General features: G+C 45.5%; 1 protein-coding gene across 1 annotated transcript; it reads right to left on the bottom strand.

The window, feature by feature from the left end:
- Positions 1 to 2,763: 2,763 nt before the first annotated feature.
- On the bottom strand, positions 2,764 to 15,113 carry LOC135904905 (isatin hydrolase-like). Its single transcript, XM_065435909.2, has 3 exons — positions 14,739 to 15,113; positions 6,986 to 7,250; positions 2,764 to 3,920 (listed from the first exon to the last, which is right to left on the bottom strand). The coding sequence occupies exons 1-3, from the start codon at positions 14,990 to 14,992 to the stop codon at positions 3,603 to 3,605; spliced, it is 837 nt and encodes a 278-aa protein (XP_065291981.1). The 5' UTR covers positions 14,993 to 15,113; the 3' UTR covers positions 2,764 to 3,602.
- Positions 15,114 to 15,297: the final 184 nt, after the last annotated feature.

Genomic DNA, 15,297 nt, shown 5'->3' with positions numbered 1-15,297 from the left:
CCGCTCCGCACCGTCTCTGGGAGCGATAGCGTTTAAGCGTATGTTTCGCAGCTCAAAACAAGTGGCGCTGTTGCGGACGAAGATGGCGTTATGTGCATGCAACATCCCATGCAAGTTGTTCTTGACACGATGGTGGTGTGCAGGTCCATGTAGGTGCATTCTGCTCTACAAACAAAGTGCGGTTGCTATTGCTATGCCCTTCAATTTGCAAAAAGAAAAAAGATTCTCAAGATTCCTTCAGTCATTTATTGAGCTTTACGAAACTGGCTGATGCCTGTATTACCAGATTTGGTGCATTTGGCTATAGAGCACTTGCAGATTTTGGCCATGTAAAGATATTCCAGTTGCAGAAAAAGTCCCGGGCTGCTAAGAATTAACGTCACTAATTATGCGGTACTTGGGACGAAGTTCTGCGGGAAATCCGTGAGATTCCATACTCCCAGAAATTCCGGAATACACGGTGCAAAAACACACTTTGTTTTACCACGTCAAATCCTTAGTTCAGGCGGGGACGGCTGGCCAGATATTGCGCATTTAATGGCGTTTTCCCAGGGCACCTTTACAAAGTCATTGAAAAATTGCAAGCAAGGGCATCTCGACCCTACATTTTGTTTCAATTCAAGGCAGAACCCATATGGCGATGAATGTCGAAGTTAAGGGGATGTGCAATGAAGCACTGTAGTGACACGCCATCTTGCCACTGCAAAGACGCGTCATGTATGGGGTGTGTAGGCAGCTGGGCTCCACTCTGTCGCTTTCCTCTTGACACGCTGCTTCATTCAGCTGCGCCTGCGCGAAGTCAGCCCATGGCGCTTGTGCGAATATCGCATTCACACAAGTTTGTCCGATTATACGTATATTACGCGTGTTTGATAACCGCCTAGAAACGGAGAAATTTTAAATAATTTTTTTCCCAACGAGGAGTGGTACATATTAAGCGGCACGCAGTTACCCAATTTAAATATTACGGGGTTTTACGGGCCAAAACCACCTTCTGATTATGAGGCACGCCGTAGTGGTGGACTCCGGTTTAAGTTAGACGACCTGGGGTACATTAACGTGCACCCAAATCTAAGTACAAGGGCGTTTTCTGCATTTCGCCCCCATCGAAATGTGGCCGCCGTGGCCGGGATTTGATCCCGCGACTTCGTGCTTAGCAGCCCAACACCATAAGCACTGAGAAACCACGGCATGGAAGTTGCCCAAGTCGACCTCAACGGTGACGTGATTGAAGACACCCACTGACCTTAGTTGACGTAAAAGGGATCCATTAAGCCTTTAAGCATGGCAGACCAGCTGAGCTCGTGAAGCGCGTCCTTACAAAAACAGACGAACGATGAGACCAGCTTGTCGAGCGCCTTTTTTTTTCTTTTTGTTTTAAGGCGAAAGCATTAAGTGGCTCTTGCAATGGCTCTTATCTGAAAAAAACGGAGTCTAATCTAGTGAAGCAAAAAATATCGTCAGTAATGGCTCATACCCCCGTGAGCAAGCAAAGATGCAATGGCTGAATATGCATAAAGAAACGAAAGACCAAAGGGAGAATGAAAGAACCTTAAGGTAGATCATTAGGTGCTAGCATGTGTCGTGGAGGAGGTCAACCTACAGCGCCATACGTTAACTTATCACTATGGCCCGTTATGTCATGCAAAAGGTCTGGCCCCTTTGTTCGTCTAACTTCATGCATTACTACATGCGCCGCAGTCTTCACCTTCACGCGTTACAGGAGCTATAATACTGCCGAAATTTTTCATGCGGGCCTGAAGATAGTTTGAGCTCCTCTATTGCTCCACGTTTCTTCAAGATGGTGCGTGTTTATTTTGTGCTTGTTGCAAATAACATTAGATAGAGCAAGGTGCTGTTCAAAAGTGAAGTCCGGAGAATATATATTTTTTACTCTGCTGCCAGCCATCTGCTTTAAAATAGCAGTGTCCATCAATTTAGTGAACGCTTGTGCTTAAAATAAAAAAAATGTGGTGATTCTGAGAATTCCGGCTCTTGGAGTACGAGTGACTCTCAACTTGCCTCAAAAGATAGGGGTAAGTCATGGACAGAAGACCTTAGTTCTAATGGGAGGGAGCACCGAGAACTTCAACTGCGCGCGGGTTTCTGCAAAAATTGACACGACCTATGGTGATGCTCCGCCGGGACCTCTTCGATTCCCATTCTACGGCACTCCTTGTATGAATTTTCAACTTCAGTATAGCGACGAAGCAAAAAATATTGTTGTCCTAAATTCTTTGGTGAAGAGCTTGTGTGCTGTGAAGCCCACCTTCATTCGGGAGTAATTTTTTAGCACCAGCTATGGCTAGGGATTACTGCTGGACTATCAGTACCGGGCCGAGGCTACCTGAAACAGGAGAACCGCCCCTCTCCGGGTACCGAGAGATTTATCTCTGAAATAGACTTTGTTTACTTCCCTCACTTCTAGTAAAATTCAACTTCCTAACCGATTTTTTTTTCGCATGGTCTTCGTTTAAATGATCAAATGAAAACTTAAATTCTTTTCCAAGTTTCCGATTTTTTGCGTCCCTAAAGCGTTGAAGAGAAGTACATAACCAGCGGTACATACCCAGTTATACAAGTTGGCGTGAAAGAAGTTCTTTGAAGAGCGGCGTACGCCCTGTGTTGTGGGTTGGTTACTACTCCGCAGAGTTATTAGTGTCTTCACTATTGAAACAAGCTGCGGAACCATATTGCTCCTTAGCGCTTTCATCGTACTTTTCAAGTTTATTCAGTGCAGCAGATTGTACCGAAGTGGGAGCCTTTCTACCAGGTATCCAGACAAAAAAAAAAGCACATTCGAAAACTAATATTGTTCTTCAGAAATGGTGACACCACACTCTGGAAAAGTCATGAAAGCTTAGACTGTTCAACAAGCTGCACATTAACAACATTAGCTATTATTATCAGCAAGCTACATATTACTGCAGACTTAATGCAGAAAACAAGTAAACATATTGCAATACGCAGTTTGCTCGCCTAAAGTATTATGCATTGACACTGGAATAAAAATTACAGCAGCACCTAGAGTTCATCACCCTTAAGCAACACATACAAGTGCTCCGTCGTTGTAGAGTATTTCAGATTAAGCTTCATGGCATAGAGTTGTTTACGACTGGCATCCAAACCTAGGTACCCGAGAACTTTTGCACATCGCGTTCACTGCAGTGTAGCCAGTGCTGTCTGGAGTTGAACCAGTGACCTTGTCTTCGGCAGGAAAACCTCTTCACCAATGAATCACTGCAGCAGGTCATTAAATGCTCTAAACATCAACTTCAAAACTCTCAGAACAATTATTGCTCTGCTTTGTGATGGAGTGCAGGAACAGGTGAAAGAACTGCTCTGGTGTTATCATGGCAACATCATGCGTGTTCTTTTTGTAAGACATGTGTCTTGACTCTACACAAAATCACGTCTCAAAGTCAACAGAATACCACACCGAATGATAGTATACGACACGCCAAACACTGTGTTATCCTGTAATGCTGAATGGCCAAGTTCCCGTAGAATCGCCACTTAACAAACTGCTTGATCTAACACTGAATCAGTTTTAGCGTAATGGCGCGACCTTCATTCAGAGTGCAAAAAAAAGTACACGCATGCTATGGCGGCGCCAGAGCAACCACTCGTACGGGCGAACCGCTGGCGCCGTCCAGTTTGAGCGGCAGAACGATTGCGTAAGCTCCTCTTGGCGGCAGCTTCTCCAGGCCCACGAGGTTCTCGAGGATGAAGATGTTTGCGGCGGAGACTGCCCGGTGCGCGGCATCGTCAGGAGCCGCGTCCACTGAAGGTGTATCCACACCGACGCCGTACACACTCCGTTGCGTTGCCAGGTAGGAGGCCGCCTCCGGTTGCAGGGCTGGGAAATGCTTGTCACCGTTGGCGTCGATGCCCATATATGCGGTGCGGTTTGGCCAGTGCTGCCCGAGAACAACCGTATACGTGCGTAAGAGCTCTGCTGGCGTCTCTTTAAGCTGTATGAACTCGTCAAAAGACTTCGCGCATGCTCTTTTCTACCGGGAAGCTGGTAAAGGGCCCCTCACCAGGCCCCAGAACAAATTTTGGTTATACGCTGGAAGTTGTTACGTGTCCTCTAGGGAGTGTTCTGCCTCAAAAAGTTTTCACGCCGAGTCATTAATAGCCGAGATATAAATATTTCAGTGCCACGAAACCATGATTTCACCAGGCGGGCTCCACTGCATAGCGAGATTCCTTCTCAACTCGCCCCGTCTAGCCTTCGCAAACGAAATTGCCCGACTTCGAGGATCGCGTGACACATACGTCATGGGCCCCACTTTCATCTTTTTTTTTTCTCCTCGCTTTTATTTTCGGCGATGCGCATTTCACTGGCGGCGTTGTGCGCGAGCTGTTATCGTTTCGCGCAGCGCACGATTTTGCGCGCCGTGCACAAGGACACGTGACTAGCGGTATAATTCAGTGCTACACGAATACTCAGGCAGAACAAGCCGATCGCAGAGCATGATCACGCACCGGAACATGGTAGAAAATGGCTGATAAAAATCACGTGCCCGTACGACCGTGGGAACAAACCGAAGAAGCGGAAGTACATCTCTCTTGCTTCGGTGCGAAGTAAAGCAAAAACAGGCAGACATTCCGCTTGTGTGTTTTATTATTTTCCTAAACTTCAATTCATCAATTCAAGCAAAAGATCACACAAATAACAGATGGTGTCTTCAATAATTATCCAAGTCGAGTAGGCGAGTAGGCGTCCCTGCGCCTAGTCGAGTACGTAGGCGCAGGGACGCGACTACGTCACATCCTCCGGCTTGGAGCGCGGTGGCCGCGAGGAGGAGGAAAAACGGCGTTCGGTCTGAAATTTCATATCTTTCCGAGGCGCGTAGCGATGTAATACTTTGCAGACACGATCGTTATCACGTAAAGTATGATCTGCGCTTGTCAGCTCGAAATGGCCAGACCTAGTGAAGGGCCCTTTTAGGGCTAGTTCCCCCAGTATCATGTCCGTGTGTAGACACAGAATCCTAAAGATAGTGCAATGCCGGGCCGACCCGCGGCGGAGGTGAGGCGGGCGTTAAGCACTCCCCATGCGTGGCCCGATCCCGAAGATAGTGCAATGCCGGGCCAACCCACGGCGGAGGTGAAGCAGGCGTTAAGCACTCCCTATACAGGCGCCAATCCCGCAGGTAGTCTCATTCTGGCTGACCTGTGGCGGAGCCATTAAGTGGCCCACATACACAACTTCACGAGTTTTTTTTTTTCTTCTTACCTGCATCACTACAGGGCAGTACCTCATCATCACTACACTTTGTGGCAGTATCTCGTGACGAAATATAATCTGCGACTTTATGGCCCAAGACCATTACCTGATAAACAGGCACGTCATGCTGAAGTAAATTTGACCACCTGTCTTCTTTTAATATGCACTCAATGCTCGGTACACTAGTGCTTTTTTGCATTCCGCTCCCTTTAGGATGGAACCTGCTACCTTGAGCTCAGAAGCGCAGTGCCATAGCCACTGGCCCACTGCGGCGGCTGACCTCGTGACTTTACTCTGCACATTATTCGTCAGCACGATGTTGAAATTTGTGCATTTAGGAAAACATGCCTATTTTACAATTTCGCTACGTTCATCGAAGGGATGGAACAAACTTCCCAGTGAAGCTACAGCCAATAAAGGTAATGAACATTTTTGTAATGCATTAGCTAATATTGTAAAAAAAATGTAGTCATGTGTAAAAACTGATCTTAGCTGCTAAGTTCTTTACGTTACGAAGAATGACGAGAGCGGATGCCCGTCCTCATCTTTCTTCCTTGGCCACGTCACCTAAGCGCTATGGCCACAATAACTGTATCAAAGAAATTAAGCGTGTAGACCTAGGTATAATGGTAACCAAATGGTTGTGACGCCTTCATGGTCCTTCCATTATCGTTATTCCAGCTTCGTTCTCTGGCTATTTTCATACCATCGTCGTTCAGAAGTTTTCAGGTTCATTTGTTGGCACCCAATTTTCGGCTTTATATTTTTGAATCACGACACCTTGATTATGAACTTGGTATTACAAAGATATTAGTCAACAACCTGCACTTCGGGACTAAGGAACTGCTCTCGACTGTATTTGAAGTGATGTTTAGTCCTCCAAATCTATTGATTGCGGACATCTTCCTTGGCGGCAATTTCACCTATAAACCTTGCCCATCTTCATCACTTTTCCTAGTTTATGTAAGCCTCCTGTAGCACGTAGGCTCCTCCAGTGACCTCCAGCCATGTGTCGGCTCTGCGTCAGCCAATTTGTCGTATTCCATCTAATTTGCTAATGCTATCTCTCATTTTCGTCGCTTTCCACCGCTAACTTGGTCAATCTGCTCTGACACATGTTCGTTTACCCTAACAGACCTCCAATTTCTCACGTGCCTGACCCACCTTCGTTATTAAACTCAATTGCGCAAAGTTATCTTACATGTGTTTGCTCTTTATTACATATTACAATTATATTACCTTTAAAAGCTACACTTTAGGTTCACCGCTTCATTGCTCGTTACGCGGACCATAGTTACATTTAACTTTTTTTTCGTTATACTCCAAGTTTTGTACCCATTGGCAAGTTCTGACAGAACTGATTCAACATATAGTCTTCTCTCTAGAGATATGACAAAACATAGAGGACACATTCCTCACATTCCTCACAGTTCTCAGACAACTTTCTGATATTCTGTACATATCCTTGTAATTATGTGGACCCCTTTTGATTGTTCAGCTTAGACAATCACACTATTTAGCTATTATAGCGTTGTTTCGCTGCACCAAGAATCTGACTACCAACCGCGAATTCTAATCACGTTGTCAGGCTACTAAGCAATACTTTCACGAATAATAATCTCCAGAACGATCCTGTTCGCTTACGCATTCTTTTTCCTTTATTTACCAGTAGTCGTTCAAAAAAGGGCAATGCCATCACTAAGCCGTCACAAGCGAAAATGTTCTGTAGTAAAATGCTCAAGATTTTACCTTAGACTGTCCGGTGTGAGCCACGAAGAGACACCCGCTCGGAAGCTGACCATTCCTTTCCTCCCAGAGCAGTATGTCGCCCACAGAGAGCATATATTCGGGGTTCTGGGCAACTTGCTCCCTCACGTCCACGACTGCCACTGGCAGGAACATCAACCTGTTCAGTGGTATCTGCGTGGCGTCCCACCCACCCTTGTAGAAGTGCACTGGTGAGTCCAGGTGGGTTCCGCCATGTATGGCTTCTTCCATTACGTCCTCTTGGAACCTACACCATCAAGAGGTGAGTTGGCGTAAATGAATGTTCCATAAGTGAAGTACAACAAATGGAATGCAAAGGAACAATACTTTGATCTTTTAGATAAGACACAAATAAAACGCCATCACCTCACAAAAACGATTCCCTCAAATTAGGAATTGTCACTCCGTCATCCGTTGACATGTATAATACGTAGATATGAAATCGGAAGCACGAAATCGTTACGTACACATGGCGGAAAATAAGTCAGAGTTTCACTTATTGTTGATTGAGTGTTGCGCATTCTGCGCAGACTTCATGGCCTCTATACAAGAAACAGCCTCAGTACTTATCCAGCAGATCATATTATATAGCTATAGGGCTCCGGGTTCTCGGAGTTTATTTTTATTTTTATTTCTATTTTTTTGAAATTCAGAGGGTGTTTTTCGGAGCTTATTTTTTTGGCGGAAATTAGGCATTTATTGGAGTTTTTTTCTTGTAAATCCCCAATTCTCCGAAATTCGGAGCTTAATTTTGCATTATTCTCAATACTCCGAAATCTTAGTGAAATGATACCTGAACACGAAAACATCAGAACACATGAAGCGATTTTTAGTTCTCTGGAATGGTTTAATGCACAAACACATCTACACACAAGCACAAACACATGAATACAAGACACCTACGTTTGGGCGTATTACAACATTAAAGCTTGCTGTAATAGAGGCAAGCATACTTTACAAGGTTGCTATCACTAATGGAAGCGTGCTTCTTTTGATTGATGATTATTAACTTGGAAAGTGCCTTTCAACGTTTGCGCTAGAAACAGGTTGAGCCATAAGATTCAGCACGCAGCGAGAATGCGCTGGAAACTAAACAGTGTGACGTTTCCAGAACGACAAGAGTTCAGCAATATTATTTATTTCATAGCTCCTGATAGTTCGAAAAATCACTCATAAGCTGGCTCATGTCGACAGTTTCAAGAAACACTAATTAAAAATCGGCGCATAGGTTTCGAATGCGCGGGGTAGCTCATGCTTCACATTCGGATTCGCAATTCGAACACCGTACCAATACGGTTCACTGGTGTACTGGAGTGCATGACAAAGGTTCCTCTCAACTGTCTGTCTCCACTTTTCAGGAACAGCAGCGTAGTATTCATGAAGGTCTGCGACAGTCGTTGAGTAGTCATTTGCGTCAAGGAAATCCATCAGATTTGCGACATGTAATGTGAAGTCCTCACATGGGTAACGCCATTGGCTGAGGAACGCGTGCAAACGAACCCCCAGTATGGGGCAAACCTGGTGTACGAGGGTAGTCAATGCCTCAAGTTCCGTAATGATTGAGAGCACAGCACACTAATTCATCTTAAACCACAGCTTAATCACCAAGTCGTGCACTTCAGGCGATGAAACAAGAGTTTTGAGCTTCTCACACTTCTTCCCCTCAATAACGACAAAATGGCAGGCCTGTAGTGGAGAACATCTTCTAGGGCTTCATAAATAGAGAACAAGACAGACGCATATACCGTCTTCAGCGACGTGATGAGGATTCCCAAGGCCACGCACGCAAAACAATATTTACGGCGCAGATCCAGCGACGGCTTCAACAGGGCAAGAAAGTGCGTAACAAAATCGTGAACTACCTTAAATAAGCTCGTCTTAATTCCATCCTCCAGGGCGTTGTAAAGTAGGCGGCACGGAACGTTGAAATGAAGTGCCTTGATATCGGGGTTGGAGAGTTGGAAGTCCTTGTGAAGCTTCTGCATGTGGGAAGCTAAATCGGGGCACAACACAGCTGCGTTGGCTAAAGCCTTTCTATCCTTCTGAAGAGCAATTTCTTTGTACATGCCAATTAATAATGCGTTACACTGCTGGACTACTTCCAAGTCTATCATGAAGGTCGTACGTCCAGCAAGCTCGTCGTCGTAGAAGGTTGCAAGCACCACCACTGCCAGACCTCCGCGGAGTTCCGGCGACTCCTCGATGGTGAGGGAAATGGGGTGGTATTTCATCGAAGACCTTATCGTTGCAATGTCCTTCACAGTGACCTCACGGAGGTATTTCCGATATAGTTGATCACTACCTGGCATCGTGCGTTCCGCCAGACACTTGCTTCGAAAGAGGCTGCCAAGAGGTCCATCAGCCTGGTGCGGTGGAATCCCAGCATCACAGAGTGAACAACAAAACTGCCGCGTGATGTCATCCGCGTCTTGTCTATTGGATCGGGCCCGTGTTATGCATTCTTCCGGCGAGCTTTGTTGCGACTAGTTGCCTAAGGGATGGGAATAACAAGACGGTGTGAACAATTTGGATTACGACCATGTGAAGTCTGTTAAGACACCTGGCATAGATGGAAGCGTGCACAACAAACGGAGAAACCGTGTTAGGCTGTACGAACGATTCTACATACACTCTTTCGCCTGGTTTCCTGCGCACATTGGAACCATTGAAGGTGCCTCGATCAACCCCAACGAGGAGGCGCACTCGGCTGCACGAGGTTTGACTGACGGTGCGCTGGGTAACGCATCCTCTCCTGGGTGACCCGAGCCTCTCTGCTCGTACAAAGAAATTTGCAAACATAATTATCTGTCAAGAAGACTCCTGCCTTCGCCGCACTCCTCGCTGTGCAGGACCCAGGCAGTCATTCTCAGACTTCTGCAAACAAGCACTTACCCGAGGCCCGCGGCGCTGCACACAATGTACCCCGAACGGTTTCCAAGCCCGGACTGCCCTTTGTGTGGTGATTATGCGGACTTCGAACATGTCCTGTGGGGCTGCGCCTCCGCCGGTCCCCCTTTCACCCAGGAGGAAATGGTGAGGCTAATTAGGGCCCAGGATCAGACCTCTCAAATCCTGGCAGTCCAGAGGGCTCGCGAGAGGGCCGTCGGGTTTCACCTGATGGTCCCCGAGTGGGCTTAGCCAGGTGACGTTTAGTTCGCTTACGTCTATAGTGGACCAAATAAAGTTGTTTCACTCACTCACTCTCACATAGGCGTAAATTCAGAGCACCAACAGTTAAAGGATTCATGTGTGTCTAAACAGGGCTTCTTTAGCTGAACATGGCGTTGCCACTGTAAATTCTTCGGACTTTTCAATGCGCCCTTGCCGTAGGCAATCCTGCCACACGACAAAACTGGCAAACAATGGTTACTTCAGATCACGTTATACCTTCAATATCACTAAACTCCTTTGCGTAGTCGCTGGAAAGCTTTCGTTTCCTTCCCATTTTGCTTACCCAAAATTTCTGTTCCTCACTGCAGAAATGCCTCTTGTGAGCATGCCATGCTTAACGCCAGCAAGCTTTCCGCACTTGATTCGGTCCCCTGGCACTCGAGTGGCGCCAGGGGACCGTATATCAAGATGTCCTCTCGCGCTCCCGGGGGCGACAATCCGTTTGTTAAATGTGGGACGGCTGCGGTCTGCGAGATACTGTTGACGTGAGGTAAACGTTACATCTGTCAGACTGGCCAGTGTATCAGTGACCACTTAAAACATGCCCTTAATCGATACGCTTTCAGTAAAGAACGGAACAGGGTCATATTGGCCGTTGAAATCGGAGTTTATCGGATAAATTCGAATTGTCAAAAATATTACTGACGAGTGTTTATAGCATTTTTTTCGGGTTTATCCGAAAACACAGAACCCTGCATATAGCCAACGTTTTATGGCGCTTTGTTAGTTATTTTTACCCATTTCCAAGACCTGCACCATAGGAAAAAGAGACAATCTTATTTTTCTAGCAGGATGCCCAGACTTCTTTTGAGAAAGGCAATGAGCTTAATGCCCATTAAGTGATGTGGTTGTGAAACGAGCACAGCTGAGCACTTGCATGTTTCAATGCCAGAGACATGCATTGAGATATGAAAAATGTGCACACGTACACATTTCACAATTTCATCACTTAATGAAATTGTTTCACACATTTAATGTCCGTTGCACAAATTAAGCGAACCTTTAAGAAAACAGCAGTTTCACTGAGCTGATAAACAACTGTACGCTCTCATGCGTCCGTGGATGCAAGCAAACCATGAGCCGGGCCTATAGCGGTAATCAGCTTTATACAGCGCGCGCATTGTGCTTCCTGTCATCTATATATCGCTGCACTTGCTATATGCAGGTTTTCCTTACGGGTAGCGGGTTTATTAGTATTATGGGCTGTGTTTTCTTGTTATTTGACTTGCGTACGAACAATGACACGGATATATTTGAGCACTTGTGTGTGGCTGCGTAGCCGTACAAAGCACACAAGTGTCTCGCGCCGCGTTGTTTGATCACAGGTGGTGCGAGACACGCACTGAAAAGATATAGCTCCACGGCATAGCATCATTCTCATGCGCTAGCATCTCGAGCGTCAGATACTGCACCACTCTCAGCGTTAGTAATATCTTGCATTTGACCTAGTGCACATCCCCAAAAACTAACCATAGAGTGCCGCGGGCCGTTTTTGAGGAGACAGAGGTGAAGGAACATTCTCCTCTGACGGAAACTGGGGCCACCACGGTGATGGAATGGGGTGGATGGTTGCTGTGTGAACCAGGTCGTATTCTAGAAAAGACCACTGACGCTCTGCGCTCTACCTGCGACGCTTAATAATGTGACGGAAGACGACAGCGACTTTTGCTATGTTGCAGTATAGCCTATCATCTGCCGCTTAGCTCCTGGAACAATGCAATCCGCAAGCTGTGGGAAAGCGTTGTTCTTGGGAAATTTATGCCTCACATAGGTCTGCAGTGAATTTCGTTGTATTTCCTCGAGTCTATTGTGGACGAAATAAAGTTGTTTCACTCACTCACTCACTTGCTCGCTCAACCGAATAACTAAATACTGTTATGTCACCGCCGCGCAGCTAGCATTGTGCCTAATGTTGCTTTCATACCCTTTAAAAGGAAGCGCCGATTGTAATATACAAATTTCTTTATATCTCATCATTCAAATGAGCCTTCGCAAATAAGAGTTTGCTCTTGAGGTAGTACTAAATCATGCTTTCAATAAACCACAGCTGTTACGATGTTACTCACTGAATTGACTTGAATAACGAATATTTAAGACAAAGTTATGGACACTTTGCCAGGATTATGCCACGGCTACTTGATCGCGCTGTGATAGTTAAAAGCGCATTTTTGTTGAGAGAGTTTTTCAATAATGGGTTGTAGCTGTTGAATTGACCACTCGATCAATTTATTTATTTATTTATTTATTTATTTATTTATTTATTGAATAATTTATTTCTTTCAAGCTAACATGTCCCAAGATGGCTAGAAGATACTCTAGCGGAAAATATCGGAATAATTTGGACGATGTGGTATTATTAACATGTAATGCAGGCAGGAATGTTTGCGGAACCCCGCGTTCGGCTTCTGAACACAGATTCGCCAGACCTACGCCATAACTATTGAGAACCCTAAGTGAATGTACGACTTTATGCCTTGAAGTGCGATCATGAACTTGAATTCACAAACGCTTTAAAGAAGTCGCAGTCCGTCCGAAAGGAGAGGCATCCATTGCGACAATAAATTAGTGGACAGATATACTAAGTAAGTATAGTAGCTTTATCGGCCGTACAAACATGTAAAACATGGGCATACAAACTAAATATTTGAGCGTGGTGTGACGCACGCACAAGCAAACATGTACACATGTCACTCAATGACCACGGAAAGTAGTTGTCAAAACGGTGTAGCGAGGAAGCGCGTATGCAGCAGCGATCGAATTGGTCTTCGTGCTGCATCTTGCATCAACGCGAACTAAGCCGCGGTAACAGAGCGCACGGCATGCTGCAGACTCTCTCGCTGTCGAAGATGGCTTTCGAGATAGAGTGACCCGGGTGGGCTCACGCGGCCGCCCGGGCAGCTCGTTGTAGAGCGCCTGCCCCTCCCCACCCCACTCCTAGAGCCTTGCGCGAGACGAAAGACGGTGCGCTTCCTCCCCGCTTCCCTCCCTTTCGTGCGCGAGATTGAGTCGCCATCGCCGGTTTACCCCCGCACGCTTTAAGTCGCACATACAGCATGCGGCGCACGACGATGATTTTATTGCCCTTAGACTTTACACAAACCCTCAAGGCGACGCCGATGGCAGAAATGCGCCTGGGGTGTCCAATAATTGCTATCGCAATGAAATGGCACTATGATCACCCGTCATCTGACCGTAACAGACAGAACATAAACCCGAAAGTTTCACTTCAAAGCGTTGGTGTTCTGTAAAACACCAAAACTCGGTCGAATTTTCGGCCCTCCCCACTTACACTCCGCCCCTCGCAAACAAATCATATTTAATCAAATTATTTGCATTCATGCGGAGCGACAAACAGCCTGTTGTTGGCTACTTCTTGTCTTTGTTAAGAAGAAGGTTTAGCTCGGGTTCTCTTATCTAAATACATGAATAAGGAGAATTCGTTTTTGTCGCCGACAACTGCGCCAAATTTGACCAGGTTTGTTGCATTTCAATGAAAAACCTGGAATCTAGCGACTGCTTGTTTTGAGTTTTTGATTTATGTCGTAATTTTTTTTTATTAATAGTTGGTAAAAATCACTAATTTTCAGAAAACGAAACTATCAAGTTTACAACCTTATAACTCTGCATTGAAAACTGATGTCGCAATTCCGTGAATTGCATCTAATAGTATATCTAAAGCGGAAAAAATTAATATATTACACGGAAACCTAAAAAAATGTATTAATATGAAAATACAGCTTTTGGAGAAGCATGTACACAATGTAACGAATTCACGTAAGACACGTCAAGTTGACGCACATTGACAAATGAAATTTATTCGCTTTGAATCATTTATTGGATGCCCTTTACAGAACTGCGATATCTGTTCTTGATGCAGAGGAATTAATTTGTTAACATCGTGTTTCTATTTTTCAGACTTTCGAATTTTTGAAAATTTGTTTAACAATATTCAGACCCTAAATAGAAATTCTGTTTCCGAGCGTCCCTAAAATTTTACTTTCTCTCTCAAATGTAACAAATTTCATTAAAGCTGGTCCAGGGGTTATCTCAGTGAAACGTTTCTGCGTTTTACGTGTATTTAAATGGGCCGCATTGGAGTTGCGTCCGAGCTAAAGCACCCTCTTAAGTTGGTCATTTTCATTTGTTGTCAAATACCGGAATGTGGGTGCAGGGAATCCTAGTCTGAACAGTTACTGCACCCGTCAAAAATCGCGTATAGCAGCTGCACGAATCGCCCGAGAAATTATAAAAAATTAAGGAAATTGTTACAAAATCAATAAGCATCTAAGCAGTGCAGTTTCCTGATATGTGGACGTTCATCTCTGTCTTAACATTATAAACATCTTTCACCGACAGCCTCAAAAACAGAACACTCGCCCTCTTTTATGGCTTCCGCTTCCACCTTAAAATGGTGTTATTAACCACGCTAAATGATCATTTTCATGCTCTCTTTTCCTTGCAAACTTTCACATCAGGACTAACTTATGTTCCACCTGTACTTTTTTTTTGTTCGGCTTCGTCGCTTGCATTTCGCCTTCGCAAAGTGAACAATGCATCTGCCTACCATCCAGAACTCGTGGCATTGTAGATGGTCACGTTCAGCTTGTAGTACCCGTTGTCGTCCCAGTATATCGTCCACTCGTTGAAGTTATGCGACAGATCCACGACATCGTAGCTCTCGCCCCATTGCGCGGGGACAAGTCCTCGAAGAATATCTCCGTGGACCAGGTTCAGCAGCTCCAAGGAAGCAAAAAGCATCCACGTCACATCACGCACCTGAAAATTTAAAGCGCTAGTTCGCGTCATTGTTAAACACATTCAAGTTCATCAACCTCTCGGCTGGAGGAAACCCGAGACGAATGCGAAGTGAATCGCAATGGACTACCCTGTCCCAACATCTTCTTCTTCTTTTTCAACAGCTGCCCCGCCCGTTTCCTTATCTCCCACTCACTGGACAGGCGTCACCTAAAGAAGCGGCGAGCTAAGATGTAGCGCGTCTTGTAAACGATAACGTTCGGGCGTTCCAAGAATTCCGCAGATGGCGTGAGTCCCATGCAGTCTTGATAAGGACGGCCTTGTCTATTGCGGGCAGAGAACTCACCCAAGGGTGTTTTCATCTCTGA

This window comes from Dermacentor albipictus, chromosome 3 (assembly GCF_038994185.2).
Source record: "Dermacentor albipictus isolate Rhodes 1998 colony chromosome 3, USDA_Dalb.pri_finalv2, whole genome shotgun sequence".
Classification (NCBI taxonomy): domain Eukaryota; kingdom Metazoa; phylum Arthropoda; class Arachnida; order Ixodida; family Ixodidae; genus Dermacentor; species Dermacentor albipictus.
Note: the sequence above shows the minus strand (reverse complement) of the source record. Positions and strands in the feature narration are given on the sequence as shown.

What these genes read in the sequence shown, in the direction of transcription:
- LOC135904905 (XM_065435909.2), bottom strand. Translation starts at nt 14,992, where the DNA reads ATGTGTTTAACAATGACGCGAACTAGCGCTTTAAATTTTCAGGTGCGT. An exon ending in AATGCCACGAGTTCTGGATG is followed by an intron (nt 7,251 to 14,738) that starts GTAGGCAGATGC and finishes TTGATGGTGTAG; the next exon opens with GTTCCAAGAGGACGTAATGG. An exon ending in CTCACACCGGACAGTCTAAG is followed by an intron (nt 3,921 to 6,985) that starts GTAAAATCTTGA and finishes GTTCTCGGGCAG; the next exon opens with CACTGGCCAAACCGCACCGC.